This window comes from Balaenoptera ricei, chromosome 2 (assembly GCF_028023285.1).
Source record: "Balaenoptera ricei isolate mBalRic1 chromosome 2, mBalRic1.hap2, whole genome shotgun sequence".
NCBI classification, from domain to species: domain Eukaryota; kingdom Metazoa; phylum Chordata; class Mammalia; order Artiodactyla; family Balaenopteridae; genus Balaenoptera; species Balaenoptera ricei.
The window spans coordinates 172,684,161-172,710,703 of NC_082640.1; the positions used below are offsets into that span (position 1 = coordinate 172,684,161).

Here is a 26,543-nt window from a genome sequence, read left to right on the forward strand (position 1 = left end):
ACAAAGGTGCCCACCCTTCAGGGTCTAATCTGGGCCCCATTTCTTCCAGGAGGTTCAGTTTGTACCTTGTAGCCTCCACAAAACGCCCCCGTCCCAGGACTTACGCTTCTGCACCCATACATTTAACGGGCTTTTGATCACACACTCCCTTGCTGGAAATCCTTCCCTACTCTCAGCATGCACAGAATAAGGTGGAAAATTCCTCAGCAGCCCTTCCTGAGCTGACCCTGCCAAACTCCTTCAGGCCAGGGGAGAGGGTAGGAAGAGATTTCAATCAGGTGAGCTGTGGTGAGGAAGGTAGGGGCTTCAGACGGAGGTGACAGAAATATGAGATACTTCTAGAGTCTCCATTCCCTGGACAAAATTGTAATAACCCCATGTGAATATTGCCAGACACAATTAAATATTGCAATGGGATTATATTCATCCTAAATAATGCCCATAAAGCTCTGTTAAAACAAGCAGACAGTGGTTGCCATAAATTAGATTAGAACTGAAAAAGTCAATCATTGTTAGTAACATTTTGCCTTCATTGATCTGAGATATTTCAAACTCTTTAGACCAGGGATCAACCCTTTTCCAGAAAAGGTCGGACAGTAATTGTGGGCCACATATGGTTTCTGTTGCAAACCCCCTAGACAACTGACTGGACAAAAGAAAAGATCTCTTTTGTTTAAGTCTTTAGTTTATTCTTTCCTGCCTCTAAGAACATGAAATATTATACTATCCACTCTTTCTAACATAAACCTTGGCACCCCAGAATTTGAAATCCAGCTGCATGGGATGTGTCTTTGCCTGTGGTTTAAATCGGCCTAATCTACAAGGATCACTTATTCATCGGGGACTATGCAATTCTCTGCTTTAGAGAAAAGACAGATGCCAAGTCCTTTCTGCTGGTAAAATATCCATTGTCTCTATACTTTGAGCACCATCAGACCAAGCCACAGGCCTTAACTAGTGTTTATAGCCTCATAGTCTGTTCAGCTCTGATGGGACCACCTGTAAATAATACCTCAGGGACAGCTCCAGGCCCCAGTCACTTAGGTAGCCACAGATCACACCATCAATACATAATATTTACAACTTCTATGAAGCTGCAAAGAGAGTTTGGGTTCAATCAGGTCTCACTGTGCTGAGAATTACACATAAATATCCTAAGCAGACCAAGTGCTGCGTATAAAAATACAGACTTGCAGCAAAGACAGGCAGGGATAATTATTTGCTTCATCAAAAAATCCAAAGTAAGATTCCTTTTCAAGTTTCTTTTCTTTGAATTATGCAATTTATAAATATTTAATGTTTACATATGTAACCCTGAAGGAAAGTGTCTATCGGTTGAAAGGAAAGGAAATTAACATTTGTTGAGTGTCTACATTGAGGCAGGTGTCTTAGAAGTGTTCTTCCATTTTATCCCTTCCACAACTTGTGTGTTATTCAATTTTATCCTTTCTACAACTTGCAAGAACTTACGGAATATTATTGCTCTTTCGAGATAAGGAAACAGGCTCAGGAAAGTTAAGGAACTTGCCCGAGGTCACACAGCCAGGAAGTGGAGAATCCAGAATTCAAGCCTTGACTGGCCCAGAGCCACGGTTTTGCCCTTTCCTCTGCATATGGTACCCAGGACACACTCCCCCTCCCCCACCCTGTGCTCCCCTCCAGACAGAGATGAGGGAGAAGTCTTGTCATTGTCCAAGAATTTAGACAGAAGGGACCTCACAAGCAATCATTTCTAATTAGACTACTTCTTTGAACATGTCAATGGGGGCACCAAACTTTATTTGGCTGCTGGAGCTGGTGAGAGCTTCATAGCTCAGCATTAAATTTTAAATTAAAAATAAATAAATAAAAATGGAGAAAGGTTGATTTTATAGCCTGAAAGGGAGGGAACAGAGAAAAGAGAGAGAAAGCCCCGAAAAAAGGAGGAAGAGAGGAAAGCAAAAGAGACAAAGTGTCAGTTGAGCTCAGTTACAGCAATGCCCAAGACTTCTGAAAAGCAGGTCCATCTAGGACCCAGTTTTAACTTGCTTCATATGTGTGATATAAATTCCTCTCTCGCTCCCCCAAATCTTCAGTAAAGTGGGCTATACAAGCAAATGCCCTGGGGAAGTGGTTTTAAATATAAGGATTGTTACGGGCACTGTGGGCCAGAATGTGATTTAAAACCAGAAGTAAGAAGGAGAAAAATAAGGCCTCTCACAAGTCACCAACCTCTTGGTAAGACTTTAGAGGATCCCCAACCCCAGGAATGAGGTTTGATTCTATCTAGATCATATAGATCAGAAAGACTCCAGCAAACAAGCAGAATTAAAATGAATTAGCAAACTCAGGTTACATACCTACAGGGGAAACCCAGTATAAATGGACTGTTATCGCTTGAACCAATAGCATAATTTTTAACTCAATAGTTCTGATTGAATTCATACTTCTAACATTATTAATTTTCTAAAGTATTTTCTAATAATCTTAACTGTTTGAACTCAAGTAAAGCCTTTTAAAATTAAATGCATTTGCTTTTAAGTGTGTTTGGTTTTTTTTCTCTCCATTCAGGCTGCAAAAGTGAAGATAAGCCAGCCCATTAGAAGTGTCCAAGCACGTAAATAATGAAATGACGAAACTGAGCCATGTACAGTCTGTCTTAAAGGATCAGATATAGGGTAGAGGTTCAACCAACATCAGCATCATTTTAAGCCACAATCTCAGACTTAATGAGCATCACGAGTTCAATTACAAGATCAACCACTACCAAGTTCAGAGAGGTCTTCTGAGGATCAAAAAGAAAAAAATTAAACTACATGTCATGTGAGAGTTTCAAGCTTCAGGAAAAACATACTATAGATAAGAGGGTATCATTTGAAAATTTAATTCCACCCCTTTTTGAATTTACTTTTTATCCTGTCAGTTAGAACTTCCAGTTCCCTCCCTGTAAACGATTCATAAATGAATGTTTCAATCAATAAGAAATGAGTGGGGCTTCCCTGGTGGTGCAGTGGTTAAGAATCCGCCTGCCAATGCAGGGAACACGGGTTTGAGCCCTGGTCCGGGAAGATCCCACATGCTGCGGAGTAACTAAGCCAGTGAGCCACAACTACTGAGCCTGCGCTCTAGAGCCCACGAGCCACAACTACTGAGCCTGAGTGCTGCAACTTCTGAAGCCCGCGCACCTAGAGCCCGTGCTCCGCAACAAGGAGTAGCCCCCGCTCACCGCAGCTAGAGAAAAGCCCACACGCAGCAACGAAGACCCAACACAGCCAAAATAAATAAATAAATAAAATAAATACATTTAAAAAAAAAAAGATTGCTTTAAAAAAAAATAAGAAATGAGTGAACAAACTAAAGTAATAAATGTAGGCACATGATCTTCCCAGAGGTGTGAGAGGAAAGCAATTTATTTCTTTGTAATACAGACAAACATAAGAAAGTAGCCCAACACAAAGAAATATAATGATTGTCCTATTTTTTAAAAAATAAAGAAGGAGGCGGAAGAGTTGGTGACAATGGTAAGATCTAAAAGAATCTGTTTCTAACTTACTTACAAAACAGAAACAGACTCACAGATCTCGAAATCACACTTCTGGTTACCAAAGGGGAAATGTAGGGGGAAGAGATAAATTAGGAGATTGGGATTAATGTATACACACTGCTATATAGAAAACTAACAAAGACCTACTGTATAGCACAGAGAGCTATATTTGACATTCTGTAATAACCGATATGGGAAAAGAATCTGAAAAAAAATGGAGATATATATATATGTATATATATGATTCACCTTGCTGTACCCCTGAAACTAACACAACATTGTAAATCAACTATACTCCAATAAAAATAAATTTAAACATCTGTTTCTCACAGAGAGTAGAATGGTGATCGCCAGGGGCTAGAGGGTGGGGAGGGCAGATATTGGTCAAAGGGTACAAACTTCCAGTTATAAGATGAATACATTCTGGGGATCTAACGTACAGCATGGTGATTTCAGTTAATAATACTGTATTATAAACTTGAAGTTACTGAGAGAATAAATCTTAGATGTTCTCACCACAAAAAAGAAATGGTAATTATACGACATGATGGAGATGTTAGCTAAGGCTATGCTGGTCATCATTTTGTAATACATAAGAATATCAAATCAATACGTCGTACACCTTAAACTTCCCCAATGTTATATGTCAACGATATCTCAATAAAACTGGAAAATAAATAAACAAAAGAATCTCTTTTCTTCCTGCTTCCTCTATCCTCCTTCCTCCCCTGCATTAGGACCACCAGGAAGGTATAACAGAGAAACTGCAGCCTCTCCCAAAATGAGAAGGGGATAAAGAGCCCTCGAAGACCACCCCCCGCCCCACCAAACTCCCCTGGTGCTGTCATCCCATGAAGCAATGCTGGGCTGCATAAATCACTGTTCCGGGCAGCACAAGATACCATCATGAGTGTTAGCGCTACTCTGGGATGAATGATGGCCCACAGGGGACCACTAACTGTCTGTGGCTTTTCTCCTATGATCTGTGTACTTGGTGAGACAATCTGTTTCTCTGTTTCCTCATATGGCACCAAAAAGGAAGACAAACAAAGGTGGAACGGTAATCACTCAGCTTGTCTGAGATTGAAGAATGCAGCCGATTGGCACCGTATACACGGACGCTAATAACCATGGCGATGGTTTGATTTACTGTCCAAACCAGGACACTTGCAGAGGGAAAAGGGCCTTGTTCACTATTATGCTTGGACTGCAGGACAGGCATAAGACAGGACGTATGATCCTTTTACTAACAGCCCACACTACGGGGACAAAAGGAAATGACCTCATCTGAGGGCACAAAGGTGGCTCTAGGTCTACAATGTTCTTAATCTCAAGAGGGCACAGCCAGTAAAAGGATTTATGAAGGAGGTATTTAGCCAGGGGTCGAGGCAAGAGGAGGAGGTCATGGTGGAAAGTGGCTTCATAAATGCATTCAAAGTGGGCATACTTTCAGCCATTAATGGACAGAAGGAAAGCCACAACCCCTGGGAGACAGAGAAGGGCAACTGGCAGACCACATTCATTACAACTCACAAATGCCCCTAATGACTCAAACCCCTGACAACAGGGTAGCAGCATCCTTCCACCGCCTCACACATTTGTTGCGGAAGGGCCTCAGGTGAGAAGTGGAAGTATGATATTAATTTGTTCGCCGCAGTTGCTTTTTATTTCTCCTGCTTCAGAAGCATTTCACATATACATATTTCACAGCAGCAGAAGTGACCGTGCTGGGGCTGGGGCTGGGGGCAGGGGGCGGGGCTCCTTCACGTCCAAGTGCAAAGCCACATCATATACATACTTCAGACAACAGTGGGAGGGCATCAGAGAGGAAACTTGGAGCCACGCCCAGCAAGGCACTTGATTCCAAGAAGTCTTCACTTCAGTACAGAAAGAGAGAGAGTATAAGCACCTCATATTTTCCTCTTGCAACAGAGAAAGTTCATGGATAAAGTGCAAATGTCTAGCCTGTGCAAGGTCCTCAGCTTCTGTGAGCCTCAGTTTTCTCATCTATAAAATGAGGTACCCCTCCCTGCAGGGTTGCTGTCAGAATTTTTTTTAATGTATACATGACTTCAGGCAGCGTGCCTTGTCATTTCATATGTGATGAGGTTAATAATAACAGGAATCCTGAGTACTTATCAGTGCATAGATTAACTCAGTTAACCCTCGTGGTAACCTGTGAGATGGGCATCCCCATGGGACACGTGAGACGGATTAGTGAGTACCTTGCCACATCTAGTGCCCGGCAAAGCTAGCAAGTGGATACTCTTTGCACTGTCAACAGGAAGATCATCGTCCTAAATGCTAGAAAGGCAGCTTCTCTCTGTGTTCTTCTTTCTCCCCATCTCAGACCCTCTTAGCCCAGCTCCTTGCCTCTGGAGAGCAGGCTGGCTCCCCCCTAGGCTGGGACACCCCAAGTGTCTACAAGAGGTCGAGGGAGAGGGGGACTGATGTGCACAGGTCCTCACCTCCCACCCAGGCAGATGGCCAGTGTGGCAGTCAGGCCTGTGCCGGCCCACAGACTCACCACCTCAGCGTCTCCCACAAATAAACACTCACAGAAACCAGGCCAGGCCATAAAAAGGCAAAGAGAGAGGCACCTTCCGTGCCATGGGGGATATGGTGATGGTGTTTATTTTCCTGCTGCCCTAGGTATCTAATTGTGTGCAAATATTAGCCTTTCCTCTGTCCCGGGGATTCAGGCAGCAGGCTTTCATCGGTGCTTTATGACCTGGTTATAAATGTAAAGTGAAGGTCGCCTGCAGATTGGACAGAGAGAGTGGAGAATTTGTTTGAAGAATAAGATAGAGAAACCCAAGATGAGCTAGATGGCACATCCAGAGCCTATGGTCTGAGGAAGCTAGCTTTCCTTGCTACCACTAGTTAATTATTTGGGGAGAAAATGTTCTAAAACTCAGTTCCTTAGCACCTGGGTATACACTAATGACTAATGTAGCCAAACATTGTCATATGGGACCAAGCCATATTGGCAGGAGAACTTCTACCTTCCAAATTGTGCCTTACAATGTAGAATTACTTTTCTCTGTCTCTTTGACTACATGGAAGGATGAAATAAGAGACATTTTAACGCATCAAGTCCACTAAGGAAGCAGAGATATATGTGTGTGCTCTGATAAGATCAATAAACTTTCAGACTAACTAACTGTCGTCCTTTCATCTCAAGTTGGACTCAGTCTCTACAGGTTGAAAAACAAATCTGCCAAGTGATGGTGAAAAATCACCTTGGTCCTGAGGAGAATGCTTGACGTATGCACCACTCTCTCTGCACTTGAGATTATTCCTATCAAAGATGAGTCTCTCCAATTTCTGGGGAAAAAAAATTCTTTTACTGGGCTACAAAAGCAGCTCCAGGAATTCTGATTCACTGCCGTGTGAGCTAAACCCAAGATGACTATTCCTTCCATCGTCACTGCATTGGAGAGAGCTTGAAATTTAACAGATGATTAATAACATCATGAAAACGAGATGCTTCTGCTATCTTGTTTTCACTGTAGCTTTTCACTTGGACTCTTTCTTACTCTTGAGTGCTGGATTTTAACCCTAAATTAATATTTCATTTCCTGCGCCCCTTAGAAAATGCATCAGCACCTTCTACCAGCACCTCAGCTCTCTCCAGTTTGCAAACCTTTTTTCTAACGCTCATCTGTTATGTCACTTTCTTCCACCTGAAAAAGAACAATATAGGGAAGTAGGAATTTGTACTTCTGATCCTCATTTTTCAAAGAACAAAAGGTTAAACCCTCCCTTCCTCAGTAAGGCTAACCCTCATCCACAAGTTTTCCATCTCTTCCGCCCATTTCTACCAAGAATGGAGGGAAAATACATGTTCTCAATAGATACGGATAAGCGATTCTCAACTGCAGACCTGAATGATACATCGTGTACTGTGGTTTTAAATAGAATCTATTGGCCCAATTCAACACCTTATGTGAAGATGCAAAGCCATGTCCCTCTCGAGCACAACCAACAGATAATTATTATTCTCCGTAGTCTTCTCACAGGAGAATGAAGGTCCTTCTGGGGGTCCCACAGATTGAGTCAGAGACTCCTGCTCCGTGAATAAGGGCCTGAGTGTTTCCTTATCTTCTGGCACCAGTCACACTGGACTTTAACTACCCAAGCCACATCGGTCTCCCCCAGCAGGAGCAGAGCATCTTGGTGAAAAAGCGTGGGTTCTGGAGCCACGCTGCCTGTGTCCAGATCCCAGTTCTATCTGTCACCTAAGCTTGGGCAAATTATCTAACTTCTCTGTTCCCCAGCTGCTTACCCTTACCTCGAAGGATCATTGTAAAGACTAAATAACTTAATAAACATGAAGCATTTAGAGCAGTGCCTAGCCACAGTAAATACCGCGTAAGTGATCTAGTGAGACAATGGATTCTGGAGGACAGGGAGTAGACATCTTGCATCATTTTTTATTTTATTTTTCTAATCATCCGTCTAACACAGCACCTGCTTCATGACAGGCATTCAGCAAATATTAGTTATTAAAATGAATACAACTGATTATGAGTAATGAAAATAATTGTACGAGCCACACACCACCAAAACCTTGTTAAATGAACGAGTCACAGATGTAGAAAACAAACGTATGGTTACCAAGGGGGAAAAAGTGGGGGAAGGGATAAATTGGGAGATTGGGATTGACATATACACACTACTATATATAAAATAAGTAACTAATAAGGACCTACTGTATAGCACAGGGAACTCTACTCAATATTCTGTAATGGCCTATATGGGAAAAGAATCTAAAAAAGAGTGGATATATGTATATGTATAACTGATTCACTTTGCTGTATACCTGAAACTAACACAACATTGTGAATCAACTATACTCCAATAAAAATTTTTAAAATAAAAAAATAAATCTTGTTAAATGAGATTTTTGCTTCACCTTCAATGAGGAGCAAACACATGCACATTTGTAGATAAATGTGGACACCGACACCGTAGCATTCATTTCTGGATTTTGTTTTATTTTTATGAGAGTTTTTTAAGAACATTGACTTCTCATTTGCAAATTCATTTTCCTAGTGTCATGCCAATTGCCATTAGCTCTTTAATTTCTGGCTTAAAAGCTTTAGATCTTCTTCCCTAAACAGTGATGGAATCAACAACCCCAGGGATAAAAACAATAATAATAATGAAGTGTAAGCCTGTAGAGACAGGCCAGGGGCTGCAAGCCCGATCTTGCACACATTGAACAATCTTCTGCATGACCACTTCTCTGAAGAAAGGGCAGTGCCTCTGACTTCAGGGCAACAGCCAGGGGAGTTGCTTCAACTTGCCAGAGCTGCATCTTTGGGCACAAAGATGCCATCCTGTGCTCACCAGAGGTCACCTGCTGCCTCGGCTGTGGTCCAAACTTCCTGCACAAAAGGCTGCTTGGAGGAAGGGAGGGCCCAGGGCAGGGAAGGAGAAGGCTCATCTGGCTTTGCACTCACTCACAGCAAGGATTTCCACTGGCTGCTGAGTGGATGGCTCAGGCACCATCCTTTCCTTAAAACCATTACGTTACTAAATATGTAAAACTTTGGGGCTGTGGACACCAAGGGAATCTGCTCATGCATAAAGAACACGGAAGAAATAATACTCTTGACAACCAGACCGAGAGGAAAGGTCTTCTAGAGCACAGAAACAAAATCACTTTCTGCTTTGCTTCTGTGAAGGTTCTAAATGAAAGGGGAGTTCCCTGGCAGTCCAGTGGTTAGGACTCGGCACTTTCACTGCCATGGCCTGGGTTCAATCCCTGGTCAGGGAACTAAAATCCTGCAAACCTCAGGCGCATCCAAAATAAAATAAAATAAATAAACGAAGGGCTCTTGGTCTCCAAAACAGATATACAAGCACCATTCGTTCATTTCTCAAACTGTAAGCAACTTCTACGGGCCAGCCACTGTGCCAGGCATCAGGGATATAAGGATAAAAGACACAGATTCAACCTCAAAAAGCTCACAATCCTGGGAAAGAGACAGGTGAGAAAATGATGACTAGCTAATAGAGTCTAATAAGCATAGAGGCAAATGTGAGTGTTTGATGCTACCAGGCCAAGCAGGTAGCATGGAGGGTCCACGAAGGTTTCTTCCAGGCCTTGAGTTTTGGCACCTCTGAGGATAAATCAGCTCAGAAATCCAGAGCATAACACTTAGCAAAGTGCCATAGTTGGCACTCCATAAATGTTTAGCTGATGAATGGATGAATGTATGACTAAAAACCAGCTCATAACTACCACTGCTATACTCTGGGTTTCTATGAGGGGCCAAAATGGCAATGGACTGACTGATCGGATCACGTCACCCTGCTGCTTGAAACAGCCAAAGCTTCCCAGGGCTCTTAGGATAAAATCCAACATCAGGCCCTGCAGGTGTTGCCCCTGCCTGTCTCCAACCTAAATGCCGACCAATCTCCCCTTGTTAATGGACCTCCGGCCACCTACACTCCCCTTCTCTCAAGTTCCCAGACATCCCGGCTTCCTTCCACCCACAGGGGCCTGACAGCTCCCTCCGCCCAGAACCCCTGTCCTACTAATCAGGTCTGCTCACGTGCCTCACAGCTCTAGCTCCCCCACCCCTTTGCAGCATTCATCTGGTTTTATTTACACTTACTTCTGTGATTATATGCATAAGGTTTGCCTCTCCCACTACCAATCAGTAGGGTGACCATATAATTTATCTTTCAAACCACGTTTGAGAGTAAAAGGGCCACTGTTCACAAATATTCCAGATCCACAAAAGCTGGGATGTTTGCCCATCCTAGCTATAACGCTCCAAGAGGTCGGGGACCACGTCTGCCTTTTATTCACCATCATGGCCCCAGTACTTAGCATTGAGTAAATCAATAAATTTGTCAAATTAATAAACGAATGAGGGAGTGAGTAAGCAGGTGAGTGAGGCAGTGATTTGGGGTTTGGCAGAAGAAGAGAATGGTAAGTGTCACAGCCTTGGGAAATGTTCGTGGGTCATGCGAATTAAGCAACATCTCCTGCTCGTGGGGAGAAAGTTTGACAGCTCAAGATCTCTGGCCTTCCCTTTATCTGCAGAATAGCAGCTTCAGTCACCATGACAACATCAAAGGTCCATGCCCAGGACCACAGCATTGTACCCAGTCCTCTCCTGCAGCCGCCCATATCTCAAATTAACTCCTCCTCCACCAGTGAAATGAGTCACTATACCAGAGGCCCACAGTTCAGCACCTGGCCCTGGCACGGATGCTCTCCGTATGTTGGGAGGGTTAAAAATCCAGGGGAGAAGGAGGAGAGGGATCTGTGTCAGAAAGCAAGCACTGACTCTCAGGAAGGAGCTTTCCCACCCTGTGGTTTAAGCGGATTTTCCCTTAGGAGGAATTTGTCCTGATATAATTACACACTCTCCAGCCCCATTGTGTCGAGCCAGGGATAGAGCCTGATGAAGAGACCATGGGCTCTGGAGTTAGAAAATCCAGATTCCAGGCCCACTTTTGCCACTAGCTAGTTGCGAGGACTTAACCAGGGCACCTAGCCTTGGTAAACGGGGACAGGAACAGCAGCTACCACTTGGAATAATGGGGAGTGAAAATGAGGCTCAGGAACACATGTAAACTGCCTGGCCCCAAGCCTGCACACGGTCAGGACTTAATCAGTGGTGTCAAACAGTATCCATCAAATACATCTTGAGGCCCCAGTACCGAGCAAAGGATCCAAGACTCTAACCATTTATTAGCAAAGGATAAAAATCCCTAAGTGATCATACAGTGAAAACCAGTGGCAAAGATCCTACCCATCAACATAAGAAGTCACAACCTGAAAAATGACCACTGGATGAGAGCCTCATCCACGCAGGCTGAAGCATTCTTCCCTCCCCTGTCAGTCAGCGAAGCCTCATGATTTTGTCCCTTGACGGTTACAGAGGTTGAATGTTTTATTGCTTTCTCCAAGACGAGTCATGAGGGAAGTTTCTAAAACAATTGCACGGGGGGCAGGGAAGTAAGCAATTGTGGCATGTGAGAGCCTGGAGGATAAAGAAGTCCTTGGGATGGGCTGACTGTCTAATTGAGTTGATGGAAACTGCGACTTCAAAAACCTATTCAATGTATTGGCTGAGCCAAAAACGTTTGTTGGGGTTTTTCCATAAGATGTTCGGAGACGAACGCTGGACAGGGGGAAATAGTGTTTCCTAAATGCCAACTCTATGCCAGGCACACTGCTGAGCACTTTATGTGGGTTAACTCACTCCCTCCTCCCATTATTCCGAATGAAGAGGGACTGCCCCATCCCCATCATAGGAAAAGTAGCCTTAGGCTTAATAGCGTTAAAGACCTAGTCTATCTGACTCCAATGCGCATGCTCCTTCCCCTCCTTGACACCCCCTTCTTTGAAAATGCAACAGTCCATATTTAGAGTGCTACAGTACCGTGTCAGCCCACATTTCCCTAAAAATTTCTCTTTCTCCCTCCAATCTTTTCCTTGGGGTAAAACCTTTAAGAAAAGGCTCAGACGTAGTGTAGGGGGTACTGACCGTTGACACAAGTGAGCAGTCTAGCACAGCGCTTAGACCTATGGGCTCTGGAGTCCGGCATTCCCAAGGCTCAAATCCCAGTTTAACCACCTATCAGCTGTGTGGCCTTGGGCAAATTACTTAATTTCTTAGAATTTATTTGTTCATCCATGAAATTGAATGATGGCAATAGATCCTACCTGTAGGTTTGTTGCAGGGGTTAAATGAATCAAAGGATTGAAGCACTCAGAACATGCCTAGAGGAACGTAAACAACCAATAAGTGGTAGCTATTTTTTATTATTACAACAACTCTGCAGGAAATTTCCCTATTACTGTCATCTGCAGACTCTCTCACGGAGTCTCAAGGGTAAGATTCCAGAGATGAATGGGTCTTCTGTGTCCTCTGTGGACAGAACTGCTGAAGCCCAGCTCAGGTTAATCAGCCTGCCCCAGGGCACCACACTAAAAGATGGACGTGCCTCACTGAGGGATAAATAGCAATCAGGCCCAGAGGATGCAGGCCCTTTCACTCAGTCACACTCTGGAGTCACTGGTCATCCCATTGTCTGGGTGACCCACTCCTTGGGGCTGCCTGAGCCTTCTGGGTCCCTGAGGTTCTCCAATAGGTGTTTCAAACCACACAGAGGAACAGTCAGGGTGCACAGAGACCACGGAGCCAGCCCCGGTGTCTACTTAATAGATCTGAGGCCAAGTGTCCCCATCAAAGTTGCGATGATTATCTAGGCGGCAGGGTAAGCCCTCTAAATGACACAGAAAACTGCTAGGTTCCTTCCCTGGGCTCAGGCCACATCAACACAGCAAATGGTGTTAGCAGCCCAACTCAGCACTCAGGAGAGTCATTTCTGCGAAGGGGACTTTACACTTTAACAGTCGAAGCAAATCAAATTTAGTATTTGAAGCCCCAAAGTGCATTTCAGGAGTTTTCTTCTCTTTTCCCTTGGCAGAACCCCAGGATGCGCATAACTTAGAGGCTTTCTACTCCCCACGGCGTATCCTGCTGAAATAACAACGGAAGTCATGCTGGGGCCCTTAATGAGACAGGGCGAGAGAGCCCCGTGACCCCAGCTAGGTAGGGTCTACGAGCCGCATGCCAGCCTGAAGAAGCTACAGAAGACAGACATTTGCCCTTCATCTTCCCAATAAAGATTTCTCGGGGTCTACGTCTCTCAGGGAGGATTTGAGGCAGGAGGTAGATGGGCCCCAGGCTGGGCAGCTGGAGTTTGTCCCCTGTGGATAGATACTCCAAGATGAAGATAATATTTAGCAGGAGAATAAAAGGAGAGGCTGAGCCCTGCCCAGAAAAAAGATAGAGACCACATATTTCTCATTGTCGAGGTCGAGGAGACCTTCCCGACTGCACATGCGCAGAAAGGCTCCTTGGAGGTCAAAACGGGAGTGATGTCAACCTACCCATAGGCCTCTTCCCTAGAATCCATCTTGGCTAAGAGACGCGTGCACACGCTTGGGAGGACCCTGAGATATACCAAATACGGACTCAGAACCAGGCAAAGCAAGATGACTGGCCAAAGGAAACCTGGAAGAAATGCCCCACATAGGTGATTCAAACTACCATGAGGGCGCGACTCTCTCTCTGAGTCTGCCCATGTGTCTATCCACACGTACTCTTTTTCCTCCTAATAAACACTTACTTGTTTCACTAAAAAAAATAATAATAATAATAATTTAGGGGTTCTCTATATTTCTTTTTCCTGCCTTCCCTAACAAATAAATAGTAGCGATCACAATAGCTCAAAATAGCTGAGCTTTTTTGTTTAATCTTCAGACCTCCCTAACAAGTGGACACTGTTATCATAATCGTCACTTTACAGAAGGGAAGCTGAGGCCTGGGGTGACTCCCTTGCTCACCCAGGTCACACAGCCCACGGGCAGAAAAAAGATTTAACACAGGAAGATTAACTCCAGAGTGTGGGTGCCGCTCGCCGGGCTACCACACCCACATGGCCTCTGCTTGAACAGGCAGGGAGGTAGAGCGCAGGGCAGGCACTCCAGACATCTTTGCTGAACGGGACATGAGTCGTTTTCAAGTTTTCTTTGTCAGACTCTCTTAAATGTGGCCCCTTCACTGTGTCTCAGCATGGCCCACCGATGAGGTCCCAACATGCTTCCGAACTGGTCTTACGTCCTCCAATTTCTCCTTCCTCCAACCCTACATCCTCATCGCTAAAAGAGTTACCTTTCCAAAGAAAGTTTCCACCGTGTCACTACCTTCTTAAATCTTTCAGTGACTCCCCCACTTCCCGCAGCACAAAGCCCAAACCGCTCGGCAAGGCTCTCTGGGCACCTCTCACATCCAGCCCCTGCCCCCGTCCCAAGCTCATCTCCCACCACCTGCCCACACCTCTCAGCTCAAGGCACACGGACCACCTGCACCTCCCTCAACGGGCTCCACATGCCGCTGGAATGCCCTTCACGGTGGGTCCTGAATGATGAACTCCTTCCGTATTCCACGTTTCTGTTCCAATGCGTGGTGTTTAAGAGAACAGGACAGTGTCAGACTGCCCAGGGGTGAATCTGAGATTCCACTCAGTAATCAGGTGTCCTTGAGCATGTGACTTCACCTCCTGCTGCCTCAGTTTCCTCCTCTGCAAGTGGCACAAAAGACTATCCTCATAGAATCGTTGCAGGGACTAAAGGAGACAAATAGCCACAAAATCTTCCCTGACCTCTGTTTGCCTCACTGGGGCTCCACTACAGTGATCCTCGAAAAGGCAAGAGATCACAGACGCTGGGGAAAATGTGGAGAAAAGGAAGCCCTTGCGCACTATTGATGGGGTTGGAAACTGGTGCAGCCACTATGGAAAACAGTACGACGTTTCCTCAAAAAATTAAAAGCAGAACTACCAAATGATCCAGCAATTCCACTTCTGGGAACACATCCAAAGGAAACAAAAACACTAACTCGAAAAGGTATCTGCACCCCCATGTTCATAGCAGCATTTACAGTAGACGAGACATGGAAACAACCTGAGAGGCCATAGATTAATGGATAAAGAAGTTGTGAGTTTTACATATATATAATGTAATATTATTCAGCCATTAAAAAATGAAGGAATCCTGCCATTTGCAAAAACATGGATGGACCCTGAGGATATGCTCAGTGAAATAAGTCAGATGGAGAAAGACAAATGCTGTATGATTTCACTTATATGTGAAATGTTTTTTAAAAAAATTCATAGTAAAAAAGATCAGAGATGGGGGGTGGGGAAAGGGGAGTTGGAGGAAGGTGGTGGAAAGGTACAAACTTCCAGTTATAAGTCAGTCCTCGGGAGGTAATGTACAACTTTATGAGTATAGTTAACACTGCTGTATGCTATATATGAAAGTTGTTAAGAGAATAAATCTAAGAGTTCTCACCACAAGGAAAAAAAAATTTTGCCCTTTATTGGATCTATATGAGGTGATGGATGCCAACTCAACTTTCTGCAGTAATCATTTCACAATAAATGTTCAAACCATTATGCTGCACACCTTAAACTTATACAGTGATATGTGTCAATTATATCTCAATAAAACTGGGGAAAAGGGCTTCCCTGGTGGCGCAGTGGTCGAGAATCTGCCTGCTAATGCAGGGGACACGGGTTCGAGCCCTGGTCTGGGAGGATCCCACATGCCGCGGAGCAACTAGGCCCGTGAGCCACAACTACTGAGCCTGCGTGTCTGGAGCCTGTGCTCCGCAACAAGAGAGGCCGCGATAGTGAGAGGCCCGCGCACCGCGATGAAGAGTGGCCCCCGCTCGCCGCAACTAGAGAAAGCCCTCGCACAGAAACGAAGACCCAACATAGCAATCAACCAATCAATCAATCAATAAATCTTAAAAAAAAAAACAAAACCAAACTTAAAAAAAAAAAAAAAAACGGGGGAAAAAATAGCTCCATTCCAGTGAATTCTAGTTATTGGTTTATACGCCTCTTCCTCTAGGGTTTCTCAATCTACTGCCATGTGAAGCTGGATAATTCTTTGCTATGAGTGGCTATGCTGGGCATTGTTGGATGTTGAGCAGCGTCCCTGGCCTCTACCCACTAGACATCTGTAGCATCTCTCCAACTGTGACAATTGAAAATGTCTCCAGACGTTGTCAGATGCCCCCTGGAAGCAACCCCCGCTCCCCACTAAGAACCACTGCTTGAAATTCTGAGCTCCTTGAATAATACTATAAACAGCAGCAGCAATATCTATCTTTTTTTTTGAGTGCTCACCACGTGCCAAGAGCAGTTCAAAGCCCTTCTCATGAATTCCAGAATTTAATCCTCTCAATATCCTAAGGGAGAGGGAGTTTAGGCACATTTTATTGATAATGAAATGGAATCACAGAGAAGTTCGCAACTTGCTCAAGGTGTATGTCATCTTCACCTTTTCTATCCCCAGCACTTAGCTTGTTACCTGATGTAACAGAAGCTCAGTAGCAACTTAAAGAACGCGTAGATGAATTAATTAATGAAACAGTCCCCTCCATAGCAGCGTCTGGGTCAGGGATGGTGACCTGTCTGTCACCTCCGGAGTCCCATGATACCTCATAAAAGTGGTTTAAGTCTTTGGAAAATCCCTCCCCAGCTATGGCCCTTTTAAGCTATCCAGGCATTTCACGGGGGTTAAGCTGTTCCAGGTATTCTGTTTTTATTATTAATAACATGAATTACACCTTCCAGATTAGCTTTATGAGGGGTTCACTCAATCCAGCCAAGAGTCCTGACACTACCAGATAAATACCATTGACCAGCCAGATACAACAATAAAAATATCGGTGAGATACAATAATACTAATTCTCCAGCTTAGAACACACCACACTGAAAACCCTCCCAAACACTGTGTGTCTTATGAGCAGTACACACAGTGCTGCTCAGAGGTGTGCAGTGGAGAGGATGCCCCCTGGTCTGAAAGTGTGGACACTGTCATCCTGTGAAGGAATCAGTGAAGGGTAAACCATAATTAATACTTTTAACATCTTTATTGGAGTATAATTGCTTTACAATGGTGTGCTAGTTGCTGCTGTATACAAAGTGAATCAGCTGTACGTATACGTATATCCCCATATCTCCTCCCTCTTGCATCTCCTTCCCACCCTCCCTATCCCACCCCTCTAGGTGGACACATAGCATGGAGCTGATCTCCCTGTGCTATGCGGCTGCTTCCCACTAGCTATCTATTTTACATTCGGTAGTGTATATATGTCCATGCCACTCTCTCACTTCGCCCCAGCTTACCCTTCCCCCTCCCCGTGTCCTCAAGTCCATTCTCTATGTCTGCATCTTTATTCCTGTCCTGCCCCTAGGTTCTTCAGAACTTTTTTTTTTGTAGATTCCATATATATGTGTTAGCATACGGTATTTGTTTTTCTCTTTCTGACTTACTTCACTCTGTATGACAGTCTCTGGTCCATCCACCTCACTACAAATAACTCAGTTTCGTTTCTTTTTATGGCTGAGTAATATTCCATTGTATATATGTGCCACACCTTCTTTATCCATTCATTTGTCTATGAACACGTAGGTCGCTTCCATGTCCTGGCTACTGTAAATAGAGCTGCAATGAACATTGTGGTACATGACTCTTTTTGAATTATGGTTTTCTCAGGGTATATGCCCAGTAGTGGGATTGCTGGGTCGTATGGTAGTTCTCTTTTTAGTTTTTTAAGGAACCTCCATAGTGTTCTCCATAGTGGCTGTATCAATTTACATTCCCACCAACAGTGCAAGAGGGTTCCCTTTTCTCCACACCCTCGCCAGCATTTATTGTTTGTAGATTTTTTGATGATGGCCATTCTGACTGGTGTGAGGTGATACCTCATTGTAGTTTTGATTTGCATTTCTCTAATGATTAGTGATGTTGAGCATCCTTTCATGTGTTTGTTGGCAATCTGTATAACTTCTTTGGAGAAATGTCTATTTAGGTCTTCTGTCCATTTTTGGATTGGGTTGTTTGTTTTCTTAATATTGAGCTTCATGAGCTGCTTGTATATTTTGGAGATTAATCCTTGGTCAGTTGCTTCGTTTGCAAATATTTTCTCCCATTCTGAGGGTTGTCTTTTTGTCTCACTTATAAACCATAATTATTTGGTTCTTGACTGACACAGGTTCAGCATTTTTAACTGCTTAGCCTAGAACACTGTGGGTAAACACCAGTATAAATCCTTATATCAGAGTAGATGGAGATCTTAAAATATCCCATGTCCAGGATTGATAGTCAATGGGTATAAAGGGAAAAAAGAGGAAATGCTTTCTGTTAAAGAGCAAGGAACTCCAATGCCTTTTGACTCTGCTAAAATTCTGGAAAATGTTGAACATAAAGCAAATGTTTAAGAGAGAGTTAAGCTTATGCTAAAGTAAACACTACTTCAAGGGCCGTAGACTCATTGGGCGAGGCAGGGTAGAGCCAGGCAGACCTCACTTTGAATCCCAGCTCTGTCATGTTGGTGGTTGGAAAGTTACTCAACCTCTTTTAGCATCAGTTCTTTACCTGTAAAATGGGTATAATTATACCAACTTAGAAGGTTGTTGGAGAGATTAAATGAGATGATGGGTAGAAGGGGCCTAGCTCATAACGGGTGCCTACTAAAGGGTATATGTTTTAATTGTTATAAAAATGATCTCAAGGGCACGCGCGCACACACACACACCCTCATTTCACAGAGAAATCTTCGAGACCAAAGGATGGGTCTTAACAGCAACACCAGATCTAGAATCTCTACCCTCCTCCATCCTGTCCTTCATTCTGGCCACTGAATTCTTTCATAAAGGAGAAGGCCAAAGAATGGACATTAGAGAAGTACTGAATTAATAAATAAATGCATGAATAAGCTCAGATGTCTCACAGCATCACCAGTGTTATAGATTTAGTTTGATAGCTTATCCCAAAAGCATTTCTCTATTGGGTAATAATTAGATGTAAAGCCATGCAGAGGCTACACATGGATGCAAAGATAATAAGATATGATCCCTTTCCTCAAGATCTCATTGTCTAAGGAAAGAAAATTCAGGCACAAGTCCAAATTCAATTCAGACCACCTTTTAGGTTATTACATGTATTGCAACTAAATAAAAAGGATCTCACCACATATCACCACAACGTGCATAAGTTCCTTACTTAAAATTACTCCAGAATTATTTCCTCCATTCTCTACGCCTTTATGAGCCTTAAATCTGGCACAGATTAGTGCCAGATTGGTAGCATTTTACCATGAAAGGAGAAAAAAAAAAAAAAAAAGACAAGGCCATCTAAGAAAGAATGATATGAAACACTGCCCCTTGACCTTTAGAACTGTAAGGTTTTATTTTTTAATAAAAACTGTAGTATATAGGTATGAAACCATATGTATTCCCAGGAAAAAAATGTATATTTCTATTAATGTAAGAGTCAAGTCAGATTATAGAAACTAATTTAAAAGACTACAACTACGGGGCTTCCCTGGTGGCGCAGTGGTTGAGAGTCTGCCTGCCAATGCAGGGGACACGGGTTCGAGCCCTGGTCTGGGAAGATCCCACATGCCGCGGAGCAACTGGGCCCGTGAGCCACAGCTACTGAGCCTGCGCGTCTGGAGCCTGTGCTCCACAAAAAGAGAGGCCACGAGAGTGAGAGGCCACACACCGCGATGAAGAGTGGCCCCCACTTGCCGCAACTAGAGAAAGCCCTCGCACAGAAACGAAGACCCAACACAGCCATAAATAAATAAATTAATTAAAAAAAAAAAAAGACTACAACTACTATGAAGGGGCCAGATCACAAGCAGCCTCAGAATTCCCCTACCCTATCAGTGTAGCTGGAAATAGATAAATAAGCCAGCCCAGACTTGTGAATCCTAATTTGTAGTAGCCATTAGAATTTTTTTTTAGCCATTAGAATTTAATGCTGGTGGGACTTCCCTGGTGGTGCAGTGGTTAAGAATCCGCCTGCCAATGCAGGCGACACAGGTTCAATCCCTGGTCCGGGAAGATCCCACATGCCACGGGGCAACTAAGCCTAGGTGCCACAACTACTGGAGCCCGCATGCCACAACTACTGAAGCCCACGCCCCTAGAGCCCTTGCTCCGCCACGAGAGAAGCCACCGCAATGAGAAGCCCGCGCACCACAACGAAGAGTAGCCCCCGCTCGCTGCAACTAGAGAAAGCCCGCGCGCAGCAACGGAGACCCAACGCAGACAAAAATAAAATTAATTAATTTTTAAAAGAAAAGAATTTAATGCTGGTAATCCCAGAGCCAGAAGGAATTGTGAAAGCTGTCCTTTCCATCCCTCCGTCTTCCAAACTTTAGAAGCCCCAGAAAGATGGGACTCTCCCTCACCTCCATAAACGTCACCGCCCCCCACCACTGCTCCTCGTGGCTCAGGGGGGCGTGTAGACGTCACCGCCCCCCACCACTGCTCCTCGTGGCTCAGGGGGGCGTGTAGACGTCACCGCCCCCCACCACTGCTCCTCGTGGCTCAGGGGGGCGTGTAGACGTCACCGCCCCCCACCACTGCTCCTCGTGACTCAGGAGGGCGTGTAGACGTCACCGCCCCCCACCACTGCTCCTCGTGGCTCAGGGGGGCGTGTAGACGTCACCGCCCCCCACCACTGCTCCTCGTGGCTCAGGGGGGCGTGTAGATTGGAGGCTGCCATCCTCCCTCACCTCCAAGGTGAAACCCATCTGCTGGGCTCTAAACCACTTCCCTTCCCTCTTCCCAGGACTCGGTCCTCTCCACCTTTCGCTCACTTCTCAAGCCTCCTGTTTCGCTTCCTCCTGTCATGACACCTTAGATGACTCCCTGTCTCCCACATCCCTTCCCAGCCTCACATCACCCCTGCCAAGCCGCCCCACCCCTTCCTCTGCCTTGCTTCTGTAGGCGGGGGCCCAAAGTTCTCTGCCTCCATTTTTTATGAACATTTTTTCCTTAATATCCAAGGCATGGAAGGGCTTTAGTACAGTGCCTGACACACAGTAAGTGTTCAAAAATAGCAACCTTGATTATCCCTGTTACTGTTATCCTTATTATTTCATCCTCACAAACCCACCAAAGCCTCTTTCAAGTCACTAACACCCTACCCATCCCACAGCTGGTGACCTTTTCTCTGCTCCATTCTCATTCACCTTCGACAGGTTAGTACATCCCTGCTTGTTTAAAATTCTTTCTTTCTTTGGCTTCTAGGCCACCCTCTTACTCCAGCATCTCACACAGATTTAAAAGTTAATCAGCATATATAAGTGGCCTTGAATTTGAAAATCCAAAGCCCTTTGCCTGCTGCTGCCTCTGGCCACCACATGCAAAAGCAGGTGATACAAAACACAGCCTGCTCCTACGTTGTACATGTGACCCCTCTTCCCCCACATTGTCACGGGTCTCCACTCAAGTGTCACCTCCCAGAGAGGACCTCCCTGACCATCAGGAGCATCTCAACCAACGGCAAAACTCAGTGAGCCAGAAAGACAAAACCAATGCCACACGCTCCCCCCAACAGGTGATTCTACTGTTGACTCACTCCCTGCTCACCTGAATCAACGTCTCCAGCTCCTGTGGGCTCACACAGATATGATCCCGCAGGAATTCTGCCTTCTCCAAGGCAATAGTGTTCTTTTGGCTGCTCTCAAAGGGCTGTTCCAATGCCCGGAAGACGAGACCGCCCGTGACGAGGTAGACCACCACGACCACGAAGATGGCAACCACTGTTTTCCACTTCATGACGGTCTGCAGGCCCCCCTGGGAGGCACCTTCCATTCTGGCTACCACCGTGGCTCGGGAGGAGATGGAGAGGCGTGGGGCCGCGTAATGCCCGTTAGTAGCGCCCTTGGGCTGGCACACCGGGGGCGCTGCTGCAGGAACGGCCACTGAGAAACGGGGTGGGTGAGAGGGGAAAAGAGAGTTTGTTTATAAACACGAAGCCCAAAACTTGTCGGAAACAAAGCACAGATGTCTTTCTCAAGCCAGCTTTCAAATGTGAGGATTAAGAATTGGTTCACCAAGCTTGCAGTGAGGGAATTCAATCAGTTGCTAGGTGCCTGTTGAATTCTAAAAAAGCGAGCACCAGGAGTTCTAGTTTTCACAAAAAAAGATAATTGAGTCTGAAATGTTTATACTTCTCTACAAGGGTCCAAATTTGAAAGCCATGTCTCTGTTATTTCTCATTCATTTTCTCCCTTAGGTTCCTTGTTAAGTGATGTGTAAGATACACAACAAACCATGATATTTTAAAAAGAGACATATTGTTCAGTTTGGAGAGGAAAAGGTAGAAGAAGGATAGCCAGCAGAATTGTCCGAGTGCTGAGGGCTAGTAGTACCAAGAGTATAGAAGACATGGGCATCTAGCAACTTTAAAAGTTCTTTTATCCAGGTCCATGGTCACAAAACAAAAGAAGGGTGAGCTTGCTATAACCAAGAGTCAAAAACCAAACACAGTGACTCTCAGATCAAGATAGAGAAGCAGGAGGACATGGAACTCACCCCCCCCCCTACGAACACATCAAAAATACATCTACAGCTTGGGACCTGTGCTCTTGGGACGGCACTCAGAGGAGAAGGGAGATTTCATGGGTGGAGACTCTCCCTGGGAAGTGAGTGGTTCAAGCCACATATTGGGCGCCCCAAAGCTGGGGTCCTACAAAAAGAAGACAAGCCCCCTGGAGGGCTGGCGTGACTAACAGGAGGGCTGTGGGAAGCCTGGACTCAACTCAGGAGGAGCGTGCTTGTGCTGGCTTGCTCCTGAAGCAGGGACGAGAGGGCACATTGAAATCAAGCAGGTGGCTGACTGGTTTCCCATGACTTCCCCAGTGTGTACACCAGCCTGATCCAAGTGAACATTCCAGCCTTGCTTGCCTCCCATCACAGCTCCACACTGGAATGAGAGCTGCCATGACCAAGGAAAGACCTTAGTCGTGAGACACTGAGGTAGCTCAAACCTGAAGCAGCATCTGAGAAGGGCAGAGGCAGCCATTGCTGTCACATACAAGTGGCACATCAGAGGCAGTCCAGATCTCTGATGGTGGCTGGACCGGCACAGACTGTACCCCAGCCCTCACTGAGTGCCCGTGCTAGCTCCTCTTGCTCCTCTGGAGTGAGGGTGCCAGTGCTGGGAGAGGGAGAGCACATACTTGAAGGGAACTGAGCCAGTTTGGAAGCCCAAACCTCATGGCTTCTGCTCTAGCAACTTGGAACCTGACCCTGGTCCCCCATAGGGTGATGATGGACACTTAGCACAGAGGCTTCAGCTCACACCTGCTCCAGCCCTAGTCCCTCCATCTCCATCCCCACCTCCTACCAAGGTGATAGCTGCCAGCACAACCTGAGGAAAGATATGACTCGTGTTCACATCAAATCCAGCTCTCCCACCAAAGCCACTGGGCAGACTCAGACTGTAAAGGAATGCTCCAACATAAGGAGCAATAGGTAACAGTTCTACCTAATTTCATAGAGACAGAGAAAGATAAGGAAAATGAGAAGACAGAGGAATTTTCTCAATTGAAAGAGCAAGAGAAAACCCCTGAAAAAATAATTAATGAAATCAAAGTAAACAAGTTACCAAATGAAGAATTCAAAGCATTGGTAATAAGAATACTAACTGAATTAGGTAAAAGAATAGATGAGAATTTTAACAAGGAACTAAAAAATGTAAAAAGAAGAACCAGTCAGAACCAAAGAATACAATAACTGAAATGAAAAACACACTAGAAGGAATTAACAGCAGATGAGGTGACACAGAAGAACATAGAAGGGATCTGGAAGATAGAATAACAGAAATCACCCAATCAGAACAGCAAAAAGAAAAATAAATTTAAAAATGAGAACAGTTTAAGAGATCTCTAGGATAACATCAAGTGTACCAACATTCACATCATTGGGGGCCCAGAAGGAGAGAGAGAGAAGGGGGTTGAAGATATATTTTATGAAATTATGACTGAAAACTTCCCAAACCTGAAGAAGGAAACAGATATCCAACTCCAGGAAGAACAGAGAGACTCAAACAAGATGAACCCAAACAGACCCACACCAAGATATATCATAATTAAAGTGGCAAAACTTAAAGATAAAGAGAGAATTCTAAAGGCAGCAAGAGAAAGACCTAAATGTAAGACCTGAAACCATAAAACTCTTAGAAGAGAACACAGGCAAAACCCTCTTTGACTTAAGCTACAGCAATATTTTTTTGGATCTGCCTCCTAAGGTAAAAGAAATAAAAGCAAAAATAAACAAATGGGACCTAATTAAACATAAAAGCTTTTGCACAGCAAAGGAAACCATTGACAAAACAAAAAGACAACCTACTGAATGGGAGAAAAGATTTGCAAATGATATGATCGATAAGGGGTTAATATCCAAAATAGATAAACAGCTCACACAACTCAATATCAAAAAACCAAAAACCTCAATTAAAGATGGGCAGAAGACCTGAACAGACATTTTTCCAATGAAGATATACAGATGGCCAACAGGCACATTAAAAAATCCTCAACATCACTAATCATCAGAGAAATACATATCAAAACCACAATGAGATATCATCTCACACCTGTCAAAATGGCTATCAACAAAAAGTCTACAAATAACAAATGTTGGCAAGGATGTGGAGAAAAGGGAACCCTAATACACTGTTGGGATTGTAAATTGATATAGCCACGATGAAAAACAGTATAGAAGTTCCTCAAAAAAACAAAAATAGAATTAGCATATGATCCAGCAATTCCATTGTTGGGTATATATCTGAAGAAAATGAAAACACTATTTCAAAAAGATACTTGCACCCCAATGTTCATAGCAGCATTATTTACAACAGCCAGGATATGGAAGTGTCCATCAACAGATGAATGGATAAAAAAGATGTGGTATATACACAGAATGGAATATTACTCAGCCATAAAAAAGAATGAAATTTTGCCATTTGCAACAACACGGATGGATTTGGAGGATATTTTGCTTAGTGAAATAAGTCAGACACAGAAGGACAAATACTCTATATCATTTATATGTGGAATGTAAAACATAAAACAAACTAGTAAATACAACAAAAGAGAAACAGACTCACAGATATAGAAAACAAACTAATGGGCACTTCTCTGGTGGCGCAGTGGTTAAAAATCCGCCTGCCAGTGCAGGGGACACGGGTTCCAGCCCTGGTCCGGGAAGATCCCACATGCCGCGGAGCAACTAAGCCCATGCGCCACAACTACTGAGCCTGCACTCTGGAGCCCACAAACCACAACTACCAAGCCCACGTGCCGCAACTACTGAAGCCCGTGCACCTAGAGCCCATGCTCCGCAACAAGAGAAGCCACTGCAATGAGCCCGCGCACCGCAACGAAGAGTAGCCCCAGCTCGCCATAACTAGAGAAAGCCCGCGCGCAGCAACAAAGATCCAAGGCAGCCAAAAATAAATAAATTTTAAAGAAAAAGAAAGAAAACAAACTAGTGGTAACCAGTGGGGCAAGGGAAGAGAGAAGGGACAAGATAGGGGTACAGGATTAAGAGGCACAAACTACTATGTGTAAAATAAATAAGCTACAAGGATATATTGTATAGCACAGGGGATATAGCTAGTATTTTATAATAACTATAAATGGAGTATAACCTTTAAAAATTGCGAATCACTATGCTGTACACCTAAAACTTATACAATACTGTAAATCAACTAAACATCAATAAAAAAATTTTCATTGGCTTAACATAATAAATAAATAAATAGATAAGTAAGCAAGCAACAAGGGTGTATTGTACAGCCCAGGGAAATACAGCCATTTTTGTAATAACTTTAAATGGAGTATAACCTATAAAAATATTGAATCACTGTTTTACACCTGAAGCTAATATAATATTGTAAATCTACTATACTTCAATTGAAAAAATCAATCAGAGTAAAGAAAGTTTGGGTTTCTGACAACTACTAAAGGTAAGGAAAAAGAAAGGTGGTCATAATGAGGGAAGGAATCAAAGACTGATGTTATATTCCGATTAACTTGGTTTCCTGAAAACAAATAGAATAATAAAATAGACCCTAAATGTATTTCTCAATAGAAAATGCAATGACTTACATGTAATCACTCCTGATCTATTAATGATAGAATTTTTCTTCTATTTTCCTCGAATAATAAGTTATTGGAAAAGAAATTTCCCCTAGTTTGAACACATCGAATTCTCAAAGGTCCCTGCTCTCTGTAAGGGCAATTTCATTACCTTGGATATAAATATGTTAATTCGGGGACTCTTCTGGAACGGCAGGAAGTTCAGCGCAGTGTCACACACAGAATGGTATCACACATTTCAGAAGTCGGCCTGGTGCACAACGAATGGACATTTTCCTTCGCTTTTGTTCTCCCTTCATAATACTAATGCTTATTATGGCCTCTGTCAAGGTGCAGCTTGGCTGTTGTGTAAACAATGTATATTAGGAGATAACAAACCTAATCACCTAAGTGAGACAAACAGTCCCACTCGTGAGAGTTAAACTGCTCTATCTCTGCCTTGAGGAACTCAGGGTAAATAAAAGTGTAGGAATGTCACTCCTCCTCACTCAAAACACCAATG

General features: G+C 44.1%; 1 protein-coding gene across 1 annotated transcript in view; it reads right to left on the reverse strand.

Annotated features, from left to right (window-relative positions):
* The window catches only part of KCNK10 (potassium two pore domain channel subfamily K member 10), a 136,135-nt gene that overhangs the window by 53,100 nt on the left and 56,492 nt on the right, over positions 1 to 26,543 (reverse strand). Inside the window, exon 2 of the mRNA XM_059915811.1 lies at positions 21,525 to 21,859. Coding sequence (XP_059771794.1) covers positions 21,525 to 21,859 — 335 coding nt within the window. The remainder of the gene's footprint in view (positions 1 to 21,524; positions 21,860 to 26,543) is intronic.